The sequence below is a fragment of the Polypterus senegalus genome, chromosome 7 (genome assembly GCF_016835505.1).
Source record: "Polypterus senegalus isolate Bchr_013 chromosome 7, ASM1683550v1, whole genome shotgun sequence".
In the NCBI taxonomy this organism is placed as follows: Eukaryota; Metazoa; Chordata; class Cladistia; order Polypteriformes; family Polypteridae; genus Polypterus; species Polypterus senegalus.
This window is the reverse complement of record NC_053160.1, coordinates 179116630-179131785: the sequence shown is the minus strand read 5'-3', so window position 1 is coordinate 179131785 and position 15156 is coordinate 179116630. Positions and strand designations below refer to the sequence as shown.

Genomic DNA, 15156 nt, shown 5'->3' with positions numbered 1-15156 from the left:
GCGGTTCCATCCTGAACATTCTTTTCCTGATGGACCCCTCGTCTCTCCTCTACCTCCAGTCTCAATCTGGCCAAACTGTCGTACCCGTGTTGTCATTCCTAATCCTGCCTACCTTCGGTACTCTGAACGAAAATCGTAGCATCTTCCACTCCGCCACTTCCAGCTCTGCCTCTCGTCTTTTCGTTGGGGCCACCGCCTCCAAACCATACAGCATAGGTGGTCTCACTAATATTTTATAGACCTTCCCTCTCACTCATGCAGGTGTTCATCTATCACAAATCACTTCTGACTGTGCACCGATTCTACAAGTTTGCTATCCAAGTCCCTCCAGGATGATTCAACACATTCTAGATTATCAGCCAATCCACCTTTCTTGGTATCATCTGCAAACTTAACCAGCTTGCTACTTCTATTTCTATCCAGGTCATTTATAAATATTAAAAATAGCAGTGGCCCCCGCTGAACACCACTCACATACATAACGCAGTTCTGCTAAGGTTCCTCACACCATCACCCTCCTGTTTCTGAGCCAACTCTTATGCATCTACACGCCACACCCTGAACTTCCACTTCTTTTAGTTTGATGCCTGACCTCTCATGTGGCACGTTATCAAATGCTTTATGAAACTCAAGATAAATAATACGTTTTTGTTGCTTCCTCATAGAATTCCAGGATGTTGGTAAAACATGACCTCCCTCATCTGAACCCGTGCTGACTGTTCAATAAAACTCCTCTACTTGCCAGGTGTTGCTCAGTCTTTTCCTTAATACAAGTGGAACCTTGGATTGCGAGCATAATTTTTTCCAGAAATGTGCTTGTAATCCAAGCGAATTTCCCCTTAAGAAATAATAGAAACTCAGACGATTCGTTACACGACCCAAAACTATTCATATAAAAATGATTAATACAAAATATAAAGTAAAAATAAATAAAACAAATTAACTTGCGCTTTACCTTTGAAAAGAATCATGGCTGGTGTGAGTGAGTTTCTAAACTCTTTTGGGATTCCACCCAACGGGACGACACGAGCTACCAGCGCTGTAGCAGTTTGCAGTAAAAGCGAATCTGAGTCGATCGCGGACATGCTGTAAGCACCTGCCGTTGATGGGTGATACAAGGAACATTATAAATGTGGGCACAGGATTACTTGGGCACTAACCTTGTCATGACCCTGCCTGATTGCTGTGTCTGTGTATAGTTAGTGGCAGATCACACGCTACAATAAATATCCGTGCTGTTCCAGTTTCAAGCTGAATAAAGCTGGTGTTGCTAAAGTACTGAGACTCAGCTTTGTGTTTTTGGGTGCAAGACAGGGACTCGCACGTCACACACACGTGGTCACAATGCCATAGTAAACCATATACGCTCATACGGATGTTGACTATATGAGTGAGGCACGCCGACTGAGACCGAGAATGGGAGACGATTACCCACAATCCCGCAGCGAGAAAGAGATTAGGACCATCAGCTCAGTTGTGATCACGTGACGCTCAGTAGACAAAGCGTAAATGTACTACTCGTATTGCAAGACCTCGCTCGTTTTAATTCATTAAAAATTTTACCATAATTCCTCCCATTAATTTTCCTGTGATGCATGTTAAGCTTACTGGCCTATAGTTGCATGGATCTGCCTGGTCATCGTTTTTATAACGGGATAATATTTACCATTTTCCAGTCCTTTCAGAATTGCCCCAGTGTGCAGTGTCTTCCTAAAAAAAATGTGCATCAAGGGTTTATATTTGCACTCACAAATCTCCTTAAGAACTCGAGGGTAAATATTATCTGGTCCTGGTGGTTTCTTTGATTTCAGCCTGTTTAATCACAGCTGCTCTTCTCTCTCTACAATTTCACTCAGTACCTCCTTAGTTGCCCCTTTTACCAGTGAATGGTTATCTGCTTCCTCACACGTGAAGAGCTCAGAAAAATACAAGTCTAGAGTATCTGCTCTTTCACAGTCTGTATTTTTTAATTCCCCTTTACTATTTCTGATACACTTCAACTCCTCCTTGACTGTTCTTTGTCTACTAAAATACTGAAAGAATCTCTTTGGGTCGTCTCTTTGTTATCTGCTGTATTCCTCTCCGACTGCCTTTTAGCCGCCCTGATATCCTTCATAATGGTTGCCCTCATGTTCTCATACACCCTTGATTTGAAGTTGTAGCAGTGCTGCCTGAAAAGAACTTCACTTCCCAGCAGCCTCAGAATTACTGCAACACTAGGCAGACCCTCGGGCTGCTGGGAGATGGAAGATGAGGTGTGGGGTTGAAAATGGAGGCCACAAGAAGCAGAAGAATTGTCTTTTGTGTTTTTTACTATTCCACTTTCACAACTGCAGCAAACCCGTTACAATTCCCGCTTATTTTTTTCCTGGATTTGCCCGCTGTGTTCTGCGCCTGGCTTGTCTGTGTGGTTTTGTTAGGGTTGGTAGACATCGCCCATGGAGTGTGGACCATCTATTAAGAATCATCAACATCACGGTAGGACAAACTTTACATCAATTTCAGAAGACTCTTCATATTTTGATCCTCCCATTTGTGACATTTGTGAAAGTGGGTTGTGTTTTCTGATTGTTTAGCATTTAGTGCACGGGTGTCGAACTCAAGTCCTGGAGGGCTGCAGTAGCTGCAGGTTTTCATCCTAACCATCTTCTTCATTAGTGACCCGTTTTAGCTGCTAATGAACTTCTTTTTGCCTTAATTTGAATTAACTTGACTCAGGCCTCTTAGTTGTCTTTTTTTCCTTAATTAGCAGCCAAATAAAAATGAGACACATAATGAGCTACCACGTGACCAGCTCACCTGTGCCCATCTCACAATATGTGAAAATAAGGAAAGGTGAAGGTCTCATTAAGGTTGATCTCTCAGGTCACCAAAACTTCAACGGTTTTGGAAATGACTGCAGTGGCAGACTAAGAGCAGCAACAAGCTGTGGAATTAAATAACACATTTAATTAACACTGGTTGGAGTTTGAAATCCCAGTTTAGCTGGTCATCTGTTGGCTCGTTTCACGTCTCATTTCTGTTTGGCTGCCATTTAACGAAGAAACGAATCAATTCAGGGGACTAAATCCTTAGAAACAGGGCTATTAAAATGAAGGAAAAGGAGTTAATTGGTAGTGAAAACTGGTCAATGATTAGGAAAATGGGTGAGAATGAAAACCTGCAGCCACTGCGGCCCTCCAGGACTGGAGTTGGACACCCCTGATTTAGTGTGTATTGTCTTGTGGAGTACTGGCAGGGACTTTTTGTAAATAATCATACACACACACACACACACACGTCTGTGCTTAACTTTGTTTAATTAGTTATCGCCGTCACGGTGTATTCATGTGGGTTTGTGCATTGCACATTTTTTGCTTCATAGTTTTATTTAAGATATTCTTTTCTTGAATTTACAGTTGAAGTCAGAAGTTTCCATACACTTGAGGAGAATTCTTCAAAACTCACTTTATAAGCCATCCACCGATTTTATACTAACAAACTATAAATTTGGCATATCGTTTAAGACGTCTACCTTGTGCAGGGTAAAAGTCGTTTCCAACTACCTCCGATTATTTCACTTTTTATTGACTACAGTATATCACAATTGTAGTGGGTCACACATTGCTAACTGTGTCTTTAAACAGCTTGGGAAATTCCAGAAAATGATGTGAAGCCTTTAGACAATTAGGTATTAGGCTTTCCGATTTCCTCATTGGAGTCAACATGTGGATGGAGGTTAAGGCCTACCATCAAACTTACTGTCTCTTTGCCTGACCTAATGGAAAAATCAAAAGAAATTAGCCAAATCCTCAGGAAAAAAAAAAAATTGTGGACCTCCACAAGTGTGGTTCATCCTTGGGAACAACACCTGAAGGTTCAATGTTCATCTGTAGAAACAATAATACACAAGGATAAACACCATTAGACCACTCAGCCATCACACCGCCCAGGAAGGAGACGCATTTTGTCAACTAGAGAAGAGCGGACCTGACCTGGGAGGATATCCACTTCCTCATATGTGAAGTCCTCAGAAAAATTCAAGTTTGGAGCACCGCTATTTCACGGTATGCATTTATAATTCCCTTTTACTATTCCCGACGCACTTCATCTCCTCCTTGACTGTTCTTTTACTCCTAAAATACTGCAAGATTCTGTTTGGGTTGCCTTTCACCTTATCTGCTGTATTCCTCTCTAACCACCTTTAAGCTTCCCTCATGTCCTTAATATTGTTGGTGGGTTTCAGATTTTGATTGTAGAAGTATAAATAATAATTTGAATGACTTCAAAAAAGTATTGTTTTTATATTGGCTAACATGGCACCATTTTTTTTTTTTTTTTAATATATTATTATCATCATTTTCTTAGGAAAAAAAAAACAGCCGGACTGATCTCTCTATTATATAAAAAAAATCTTGTACTCCACACATCAAGGCGCTATATAACCCGAGATTCTGTTAGCCTTCTTAATGGCTTCTTAATGCTGTCTGGCAGTTGATAGTGACGAGTCCACTACGACTCCTAAGCTCTTCTCATGAGGTGTACTTTTGATTTTCAGACCTCCCATTGTGTATTCAAACCTAACATTAGCAACTGAAGGCGTAAAAGATTTTTTTGTTTTTTTTCAGAAATAAATAGCTTGAACTGTTATGGGGGCCCCTTTGCAACCAGCAATGAGGTTGGGGTAATCGCCGTTATCTTCTTTAATGGAGTTGTTCCATGACAGATCACCACAAAGTTTGAAAAATTAAATTACCAAATCTCAGATTTTGGTTGAAATTGCTGCACTGAATTACCCATTATTGTTTTTTTTTTTTAAGTAGACACCCAAATGTTTAAGTAATGTGGCCTAAAGTTGCTTCTGGGGGCCCTTAAGTTTTAAGCTTCATTTGTTTCATAGTAGATCCTCCCTTGAGGCAAACATTTCAATTTTGTGATAAGCACAAATGCGACTTCTTTAAAAAAATACAGTTTGCTCTTAGGAAATAAAAGCCTGTGTCACCCTCATGGTGTAGCACAAAATTAGTTTTATCTTTGGTTTAGAAACAACGCACCACATACTGTTAGGCAGAACACAATAACAACCGTTTGTGCAAAGACTGAAGCGAGGGTATGGAGCCTCTCTGCACACTTCTGCCCACCATGTCCCACCATTGTCAAGCATAACGGGCCCATGTTACTCCACGTCCCACCATTCTTGAGTGTAACTGCCCCATGTTACACCACGTCCCACCATTGTCAAGCATAACAGGCCCATGTTACTTCACGTCCCACCATTTCCAAGTGTAACAACCCCATGTTACACCACGTCTCACCGTTTTCGGGCCTAACAGCCACATGTTACACCACATCCCACCATTCTTGAGCACAAAAGCCCCATGTTACACCACGTCCCACCATTGTCAAGCGTAACAGCCCCATGTTACACCACATCCCACCATTGTCAAGCGTAACAGCCCAGTGTTACAGCACGTCCCACCATTCTCGAGGGTAACAGCCCCCTTATAATTAACAAGTTGCTACGGAATGACATCAAGGTTACACATTTCAATACTCGCACAAAAAGTACTGCATTACGTTTAACCTTCCTTTAATGTATAAGGTTATGTCAATAATTATCCGTGATTCTGTGTTAATTTTGTTTGGGTGGGCCATACAGCTTGTGAACCGCGGCCATCGCGAACGTATTGTAATGCGTCAACGTCTGTCTGTTGTGGCCACCGCGTCATTTTTGATGTTTTTGACTTACTCTCGTACATGGGTTTAAGTAGTGGGCAGCAGGCATGATTTGTCTGTGCTTAGGGCACGAAAACTTTCTAAAAGACGTGATCCTTCTGAACTTGTCTAGAACATAATTGGTTATCTAAAATGAAAAACTGGCCTGAAAATCAGTCCATATCTGGAAAATAAAGTGCAGCCAGACAGGTGCAGTTTCCGGTTCTTCTCGGAGGTGAATGTGACGTGTCCTTTCCTCCAGAAGTTCATATTGCGTGAACAGAAGGCTAAACAGATTCATATTCCTCCTGCCACGCGGTGTACTTGTCAGTTAAACTTTTAGCAGATGGTTTTGTGTGCGCAATCACATCCAGGAAATCGCGGGTCGTCACCGTGTCGAGTTTGATACCTGGCAGTGTTTTGCCTGCAGAAACAGAAAACACAGAAACTCATTTTTATTAGATTTGCAAATGTAACAGAGATCTCCAGTCAGAAAAAGAAAGTACACCCTTTTTCAGTGCTAAGGTTTTACATATCAGGACATAATAGAAAATCATCAGGTCCTTAGCAGGTCTTAAAATGAGGTAAATACAACAATGCATGACATATTACACCGTGTCAGTATTTATTTAACAAAAACTAAGCCAAAATGTAGAAGCAGTGTGTGAAAAGTGAAGTTCATCCTTAACTGCGTCTGCAGAAATGAAGAGAGTGAGTAGCGGCCTGGTGCTGCTAATCAAATGCACTCGATTAATTTGCTGGTCGGGAGCACTCAGTTGTGTGTCAACACAATGCCAAGGAGGAAAGACATCAGGAATGATCTCGGAGAAGCGACTGTTGCTGCCCATCAATCAGGGAATTGTGGAGGCCATTTGCAAACAATTTGAAGTTCATCATTCTACAGTGAAAAAGATTATTCACTAATGGAAAACATTCAAGACAGTTGTCAATCTTCCCAGGAGTGGACGTCCCAGCAAATTCACCCCAAGGTCAGACTGTACAATGCTCAGAGAAATTACAAAAAAAATCCAAGAGCTCCATCTCGGACTCTACAGGCTTCGGTCAGCTTGTTAAATGATAAAGTTTATGACAATACAAATTGAAAAAGACTGAACAAGTAGGGCTTGTTTTGGAGCCTCTTCTCTCTAAAAAGAAAATGGCAGCACGGTTTGGATTTGCAAAACTGCATCTAAACAAATCACAAGATGTTTGGGACAGTGTCCTTTGAACAGACGAGACCAAAGTGGAGATGTTTGGCCGTAACGCACAACACCACATTTGTCAAAAACCAAACACAGCGTATTAGCACAAACACCTCATGCCAACTGTCAAGCATGGTGTGGAAGGGCTGATGATTTGGGCTTGTTTTGTAGTCACAGGGCCTGGTCACTGACTTGACCATGAACTCCTCTGTATACCAAAGTACTCTAGAGTCAAATGTGAGGCCATCTGTCCGACAGCTAAAGCTTGGCCGAACTTGGATCCTTCAACAGGACAATGATCCCAAGCACACCAGCAAATGTACACTAGAATGGCTGAAAATGAAAAGAATCAATCAAGGTGCTGTAATGGCCCAGTCAAAGTCCAGACCTCCACCCGATTGAAATGCTATGGCGGGACCTGAAGAGAGCTGTGTGGAAACAAATGTCTGCACACATCAATGAACTGAAGCGACGTTGTAAAGAAGAGTGGGTCAAAATTCCTCCACAGCCATGAAGAGAGACTGATAAAGTTAGACAGAAGATGATTACTTCAAGTTATTGCTGCTAAAGGTGCTTCTACAAGCGATTGAGTCATGGGGTGGACACACAATGGCTTCTCCATTTCTCCATTTTATACCCGAGGTAAAATTTAAAAACTTTTAGAACCTGGTGAGGACCAGATGTTTTTTACTTTCTTGTATACGAAGTAATTGTAATCGTCCAAAAATTCGATATCGAGATTTTAATGAATCGCAACGTTTTAGACCTCCCTGACTTTCTCATATATGAACTATAGGGAAAGTATTGGAATCCTCCAAAAATTCCATTTCGAGATTTTGATGAATCTCGGAAGTTTTAGACCTCCCTGAGTCCGAAAATACCATTTTTGGAATTATGTCAGTGTATGTAAACACGATAACTTGTATATAAGTACTCAGTAGAAAACATAGATTTCTATCAACTTTTGGCCTATTTCCGCTAACTGGAAGTGGTACTTTACCTTTTATTCATGCAGCTGCAGAGGCCGATTTATCCAACTTTACTTTTATAATAATTGTTCAATATATTATTAATTTGATTTGATTTGTTGTTGATGTTTTTTTTTTCTTAGTTTTAATTGACCGTTTGGGCACGGCCATCAGCAGTGTGTCTGTTTGCAGAGAGAGTGTCGACCTCATCGAGAGGTTTACCTTGGCAGTGACATTCATGTCTCTGGTGACTCTTCCTATGATGTCAGTAGACGGATTGGGAGAGCATGGGAAGGTCATAAGGTCACTGGAAAGGGGTGTGTGGCGCTCTATGCAAAAGGGTGAAGGTCCAAGTCTTTAGAGTCCTGGTGCTTCTTGTCTTGCTATATGACTGCGAGAGTAACCTAAGAAGAAGACTGGACTCCTTTGGTACGGTGTCTCTCTGGAAAATCCTTGGGTACCATTGGTTTGACTTTGTGTTGCTCATGGAGTCCCAAATGAGGCACATTACTTGCATTTTGAGGGAGTGTCAGTTACGGCACTACAGCTATGTGGTGCAATTCCCCGAGGGTAAGCCGCTCATAAGATCCTCATTGTTGGGGACCCCAGTGGCTGGACCAGGCCAAGGGGTCGCCCCTGTAACACCTGGCTGCAGCAGATAGAAGGTCATTTCCGGAGGGTGGGATTGGACCGCGTGTCTGACTGGGGGCTTGCAAACCGGGATACTGAGTTGTTTTTTCGTGTAGTGGCTGCGGCAACGCGCTGTACCAGTGCAAGCTCCCCAACTTGACTTGACTTGTTGATGGCACTTTAATGCACATAATATAAAAATATAATCATTGTCTTGTAGTTTACTCCTCAAATATCCATCCCCATATCTGAGTATATAAAAAAGCCTAGGGGAGACCACTCCTGATTTTTTTTTATTATATTCTGATACATAAAACCATAGAACTAACTGTAAGAGGGTGTCCTTTCTTTTTCACGTAACGGTAAATAGAAATGAACACCTACCTCCCTGATCACTCTCTAGAGCATCAAAGATTTTTCGGACTGGTCTCATTGCAGCTTCTTTACAGACCAACCTAATATCAGAGCCTGAATAGCCTTCAGTCTCCTGAAATTGAAATATAGAACAAATTATCAGAAGCATTGTTCAATTCAACAGTTACCAGTTTTCCCCAAAGTCCCCAAAGGTTCACTGCTTGCTTGAAATTGGTCCTGTGTGAGGCCCTATGATGGACCGGTTCCCTCTCTTAGGTTGTGCTCATAAATTCCAGCTCCCTGCTACATTGAATTGAATGAAATGGGCTTTGACAATTGTAAGCAGTACAGGGGGCCACTGACCCCAAACCCCAGATGCAATTATACCCACTAAAGCCACGGGTTCAAATAGAGACCCTTTTTATTATTAAAACATTATCTTCACAGATCATGATAAGAACAACCAAAGTAAACAGCCCAGAAAACAATCCTCTTTCTTCTAAACAGCCCAGAAAACAATCCTCTTTCTTCACACTCGTCCTGTCAAGTCTCATCTGCCTCCTCTCGACTCTGCCTTTTGGTTAAGATGACGTGGCTCCTTTTATCTTTGGCCCGGCAGTACTTCCAGGGCTAGCACTTCTGGGTCAGACAGGAGTCCCCCAAAGTAGGGACCGTATCTCCCTGCAGCACCTCCTGGTGGCACCCGCAGAACTAAACAGAGCTGTGTTCTGGAACTTCAATTCCCATGATGCACTGTTGGCATCAGAAGGGGAACCAATTCCCAGGGATGCTGCCCTCTAGCTTATCGTGGAGGACATAGTTACCGGATGCTGGAGTCTCTCCTGGTCCTCCCATCATACTGGCCTCTCAGTTGGGAAAGGAGTCACCGTCTGGAATGCCAGTCCATCTCCTGCAGCACTCACAGTGTGTGTACAGTATGTTCTCTCCTAGGGGTGGTTTAAGGCACTATAGTTTGGGTGCACACTCACACTCAGTTCAACTGGGGCTAACTGGGAATCCCAGATCAAACAACACACACAGCTTTGGGGATGTGAGATGAAAAACAACACGCACAAGGTGAACAGGCAAACTCCTTGCCGACAAAGCCAGACACTGGCTATCCATGAGGCAGCAGCACTATGAACTATTCCGCTAAGCTGCACAATTTTTATTAATTTAATTTTCTGCAACTAAAGAATGAGCACATTTTACTACAAAAGCCCATGTAATGTATAGTTAAAGTAAGTGTGGATAATTTAAGAATCCATCCATCCATCCGTTATCCAACCCACTATATCCTAACTACAGGGTCACGGGGGTCTGCTGGAGCCAATTCCAGCTAAAACAGGGTGCAAGGCAGGAAACAAACCCTGGGCAGGGCACCACAACACACACACACAACCAAGCACAAACTAGGGACAACTTAGAATCGCCAATACACCTAACCTGCTTGTCTTTGTACTGTGGGAGGAAACCGGAGTACCCGGAAGAAACCCACACAGACACGGAGAGAACATGCAAACTCCACGCAGGTAGAACCCGGGAAGAGAACCCAGGTCTCCTAACTGCAAGGCAGCAGCGCTACCACTGCGCCACCGTGCCGCTCTGATTTAAGAATCTATGCCCACGTATCAAGCAGTGCAAGGTTCATTTAAATATGGTTATTATTAAAATTTGTTGGTGTTACCACATTCTGAACGCTCCTTACGGCAAGACAAGCCTCACCTGACCGAGCAGAGAATATCGCAGGTCCGTGTGCAGCTCCACACCCCCAGAGTTGCTTACTGGTGGCAGCCAGTGTTTGATCATAGCTTCTCTTGCTTCTTTGCTAGGGAGGTTCACCAAGATCCTTTTTTCCAGTCTCCGGAGCATTGCATGATCAAGTTCCCTACAAAACCCAAATGCATTTGTGATCAATGTCAGCATGGATGTGGGAAAAACAAAGAAAAGTTGAATAAGACCACCATCGTTGCCCTTGGAGTGGGAGGGCAGCCAGTTGTCTTTGGTTAAGTAGACCAAGCCCAATTTTGCTTTAACATTTCAAAGGGAATATTTGTTGTCAGAGGTTCATTTGGGTCAGAATGCACAAAAACAACTGACATTTTCCGACCTTCAGTGTGCCAACCTTCCATAATTGGCACTTCCTGTCTTGTTCATGTTTGACTGAGCAACCACGGAAAAGCTGAGAGAGACCGGACACACACACATACACACACACACAAACATTAGCCTTTTATTATATACTGTGCATGGATAGTAATACAGTGGGTACGGAAAGTATTCAGACCCCCTTCAATTTTTCACTCTTTGTTATATTGCAGCCATTTGCTAAAATCATTTCAATTAATTTTTTTCCTCATTAATGTACACACAGCACCCCATATTGACAGACATAAAAAAGAATTTTTGAAATTGTTGCAGATTTATTAAAAAAGAAAAACTGAAATATCACCTGGTCCTAAGTATTCAGACCCTTTGCTCAGTATTTAGTAGAAGCCCCCTTTTGAGCTAATACAGCCAGGAGTCTTCTTGGGAAAGATGCAACAAGTTTTTCACACCTGGATTTAGGGATCCTCTGCCATTCCTCCTTGCAGATCCTCTCCAGTTCTGTCAGGTTGGATGGTAAACGTTGGTGGACAGCCATTTGTAGGTCTCTCCAGAGATGATCAATTGGGTTTAAGTCAGGGCTCTGGCTGGGCCATTCAAGAACAGTCACAGAGTTGTTGTGAAGCCACTCCTTCGTTATTTTAGATGTGTGCTTAGGGTCATTGTCTTGTTAGACGGTAAACCTTCTGCCCAGTCTGAGGTGCTTAGCACTCTGGAGAAGGTTTTTGTCCAGGATATCCCTGTACTTGGCTGCATTCATCTTTCCCTCCATTGCCACCAGTCGTCCTGTCCCTGCAGCGAAAAAACACCCCCACAGCATGATGCTGCCACCCCCATACTTCACTGTGGGGACTGTATTGGACAAGTGATGAGCAGTGCCTGGTTGTCTCCACACATACCGCTTAGAATTAAGGCCAAAAAGTTCTATCTTGGTCTCATCAGACCAGAGAATCTTATTTCTCACCATCTCAGAGTCCTTCAGGTGTCTTTTAGCAAACTCCATGCGGGCTGTCATGTGTCAAGTGTGTGGAGACAACCAGGCACTGCTCATCACTTGTCCAATACAGTCCCCACAGTGAAGCATGGCGGTGGCAGCATCATGCTGTGGGGGTGTTTTTCCGCTTCCATATCTTCCTTTCCTCTGCATCTTGTTCTGTTACACCCGTCACCTGCATGTCCTCTCTCACCACATCCATAAACCTTCTCTTAGTCCTTCCCTGGCAGCTCTATTCTTAGCGTCCTTCTCCCAATATACCCAGCATTTCTCCTCTGCACATGTCCAAACCAACATAAGCTCGCCTCTCTGTCTTCCAACCGTCCAACCTAAACTGACCCTCTAATGTCCTCATTTCTAATCTTGTCCATCCTCATCACACTCAATGCAAATCTTAGCATCTTTAACTCTGCCACCTCCAGCTCTGTCTCCAGCTTTCTGGTCAGTGCCACCGTCTCCAACCCTTATAACATAGCTGGTCTCACTACCGTCCTGTAGACCTTCCCTGTCACTCTTCCTGATACCCACCTGTCACAAATTACTCCTGACACTCTTCTCCACCCACTCCACCCTGCCTGCACTCTCTTTTTCACCTCTCTTCCACAATCCCCATTACTCTGTACTGTTGATCCCAAGTATTTAAACTCATCCACCTTCGCCAACTCTACTCCTTCCATCCTCACAATTCCACTGACCACACACACATTATAAATAACACAATTTTCAAGGATGTCACATATCAGCTTCCACAGCTGACAAAGTGGATGGGTGGCAAGATAAGTTATTGAGGCAACAGGCACATTTGCTCTGTTAAGCATTTAAGTGTTCATCTCGATCTTTCTAATATGAATTTTTTTTAACAGAATAGCTTTGTCAGTAGATACCTAATTTTCTCACCATGGCAGATTGGAAGCAGCTAAGACAAAGACGAGATCATCGGAACGTGCCAGTCCATCCATCTGTATGAGCAGCTCTGTCTTCATTCGAAGGCTTCCCTCATGCTCCCCTCTGAAAAAATAAAGAATGTGCAAAAATGTATTACATTTCATGCATGATACAGAATAGAAGATTACTGGAACTTTAAAAGGCGGTGCAGTGGGTAGCGCTGCTGCCTCGCAGTTAGGAGACCCGGGTTCGCTTCTCGGGTCCTCCCTGTGTGGAGTTTGTGTGTTCTCCCCGTGTCTGTGTGGGTTTCCTCTGGGTACTGCCCGGGGTTTGTTTCCTGCCTTGTGCCCTGTGTTAGCTGGGATTGGCTCCAGCAGACCCCCATGACCCTGTAGTTAGGATATAGCAGGTTGGATAATGGATGGAAATACACTCACCTAAAGGATTATTAGGAACACCTGTTCAATTTCTCATTAATGCAATTATCTAATCAACCAATCACATGGCAGTTGCTTCAATGCATTTAGGGGTGTGGTCCTGGTCAAGACAATCTCCTGAACTCCAAACTGAATGTCAGAATGGCAAAGAAAGGTGATTTAAGCAATTTTGAGCGTGGCATGGTTGTTGGTGCCCAGTCTGAGTATTTCACAATCTGCTCAGTTACTGGGATTTTCACGCACAACCATTTCTAGGGTTTACAAAGAATGGTGTGAAAAGGGAAAAACATCCAGTATGCGGCAGTCCTGTGGGAGAAAATGCCTTGTTGATGCTAGAGGTCAGAGGAGAATGGGCCGACTGATTCAAGCTGATAGAAGAGCAACTTTGACTGAAATAACCACTCGTTACAACCGAGGTATGCAGCAAAGCATTTGTGAAGTCACAACACGCACAACCTTGAGGCGGATGGGCTACAACAGCAGAAGACCCCACCGGGTACCACTCATCTCCACTACAAATAGGAAAAAGAGGCTACAATTTGCACAAGCTCACCAAAATTGGACAGTTGAAGACTGGAAAAATGTTGCCTGGTCTGATGAGTCTCAATTTCTGTTGAGACATTCAAATGGTAGAGTCAGAATTTGGAGTAAACAGAATGAGAACATGGATCCATCATGCCTTCTTACCACTGTGCAGGCTGGTGGTGGTGGTGTAATGGTGTGGGGGATGTTTTCTTGGCACACTTTAGGCCCCTTAGTGCCAATTGGGCATCATTTAAATGCCACGGACTACCTGAGCATTGTTTCTGACCATGTCCATCACTTCATGATCACCATGTACCCATCCTCTGATGGCTACTTCCAGCAGGATAATGCACCATGTCACAAAGCTCAAATCATTTCAAATTGGTTTCTTGAACATGACAATGAGTTCACTGTACTAAAATGGCCCCCACAGTCACCAGATCTCAACCCAATAGAGCATCTTTGGGATGTGGTGGAACGGGAGCTTTGTGCCCTGGATGTGCATCCCACAAATCTCCATCAACTGCAAGATGCTATCCTATCAATATGGGCCAACATTTCTAAAGAATGCTTTCAGCACCTTGTTGAATCAATGCCACGAAGAATTAAGGCAGTTCTGAAGGCGAAAGGGGGTCAAACACCGTATTAGTATGGTGGTCCTAATAATCCTTTAGGTGAGTGTTTAAGGCTCCTTCCCTGCACATATGCCCTTTTTTCCAAATGCTCGTTGTATTTTGTTTTAATAACAACACTAAAATGAAATGACTAAACTGACAAAACTGAAAACAAAGTAAAGATAGCAGAGTGTTAATAATTGTAAAGGGAGAAAATGCTAGACACACTTGTGTTTCACTCGAAAGTATCACCACTAAGTGTAAATGTAAAATTGTCAAACGTGTTTATGCTGTGTTCATGTACTATTGAACAGACAGCACAAATGAGTTTCAGAGTTGGAAATTCCACTTGAATGCTCTACGAATAATTTAGAGAAAACAAATCTACCTGAATTCTCCAATTTGTGATGTAACGTTGAACGTTTCACATTAGCAAAATGTATTGTGAGGGATGGCTGGCATTTTTATTCAGCTGGGACACCTCCTTAAAGCAAGGGAAATGGCTTGTGAAAGGCGTTTTCTCTCCCGAACTGCTACTTGGCAGAACCAACCCCCCGGGTCGCAGTTGCACCTCCGATCCCCACAGGGCTGTATGGGAATTACTATTTGTCGGCACAGCCCTGCTGGGTTCCCGTGGATGCTGCCAGGGGGAGCTGTGTGAACTGCCGGAGCCCTACCTTGTGCTTCTGCCACACCAGGGAGTAATTCCACAGTATAAAATATGACAAAATATATCCTGGTCCACCA

At 43.2% G+C, this 15156-nt stretch overlaps 1 protein-coding gene across 2 annotated transcripts in view; it reads right to left on the bottom strand.

Annotated features, from left to right (window-relative positions):
• Nucleotides 1-5185: 5185 nt before the first annotated feature.
• The window catches only part of katnal2 (katanin p60 subunit A-like 2), a 59494-nt gene continuing 49523 nt past the window's right edge, over nucleotides 5186-15156 (bottom strand). For both annotated transcript variants that reach the window (XM_039759659.1, XM_039759660.1), the window contains 4 exons: nucleotides 12846-12956; nucleotides 10574-10736; nucleotides 8879-8981; nucleotides 5186-6118 (listed from right to left, as the gene is read on the bottom strand). In XM_039759659.1, coding sequence (XP_039615593.1) covers nucleotides 5982-6118; nucleotides 8879-8981; nucleotides 10574-10736; nucleotides 12846-12956 — 514 coding nt within the window. In that variant the 3' untranslated portion in view covers nucleotides 5186-5981. The remainder of the gene's footprint in view (nucleotides 6119-8878; nucleotides 8982-10573; nucleotides 10737-12845; nucleotides 12957-15156) is intronic.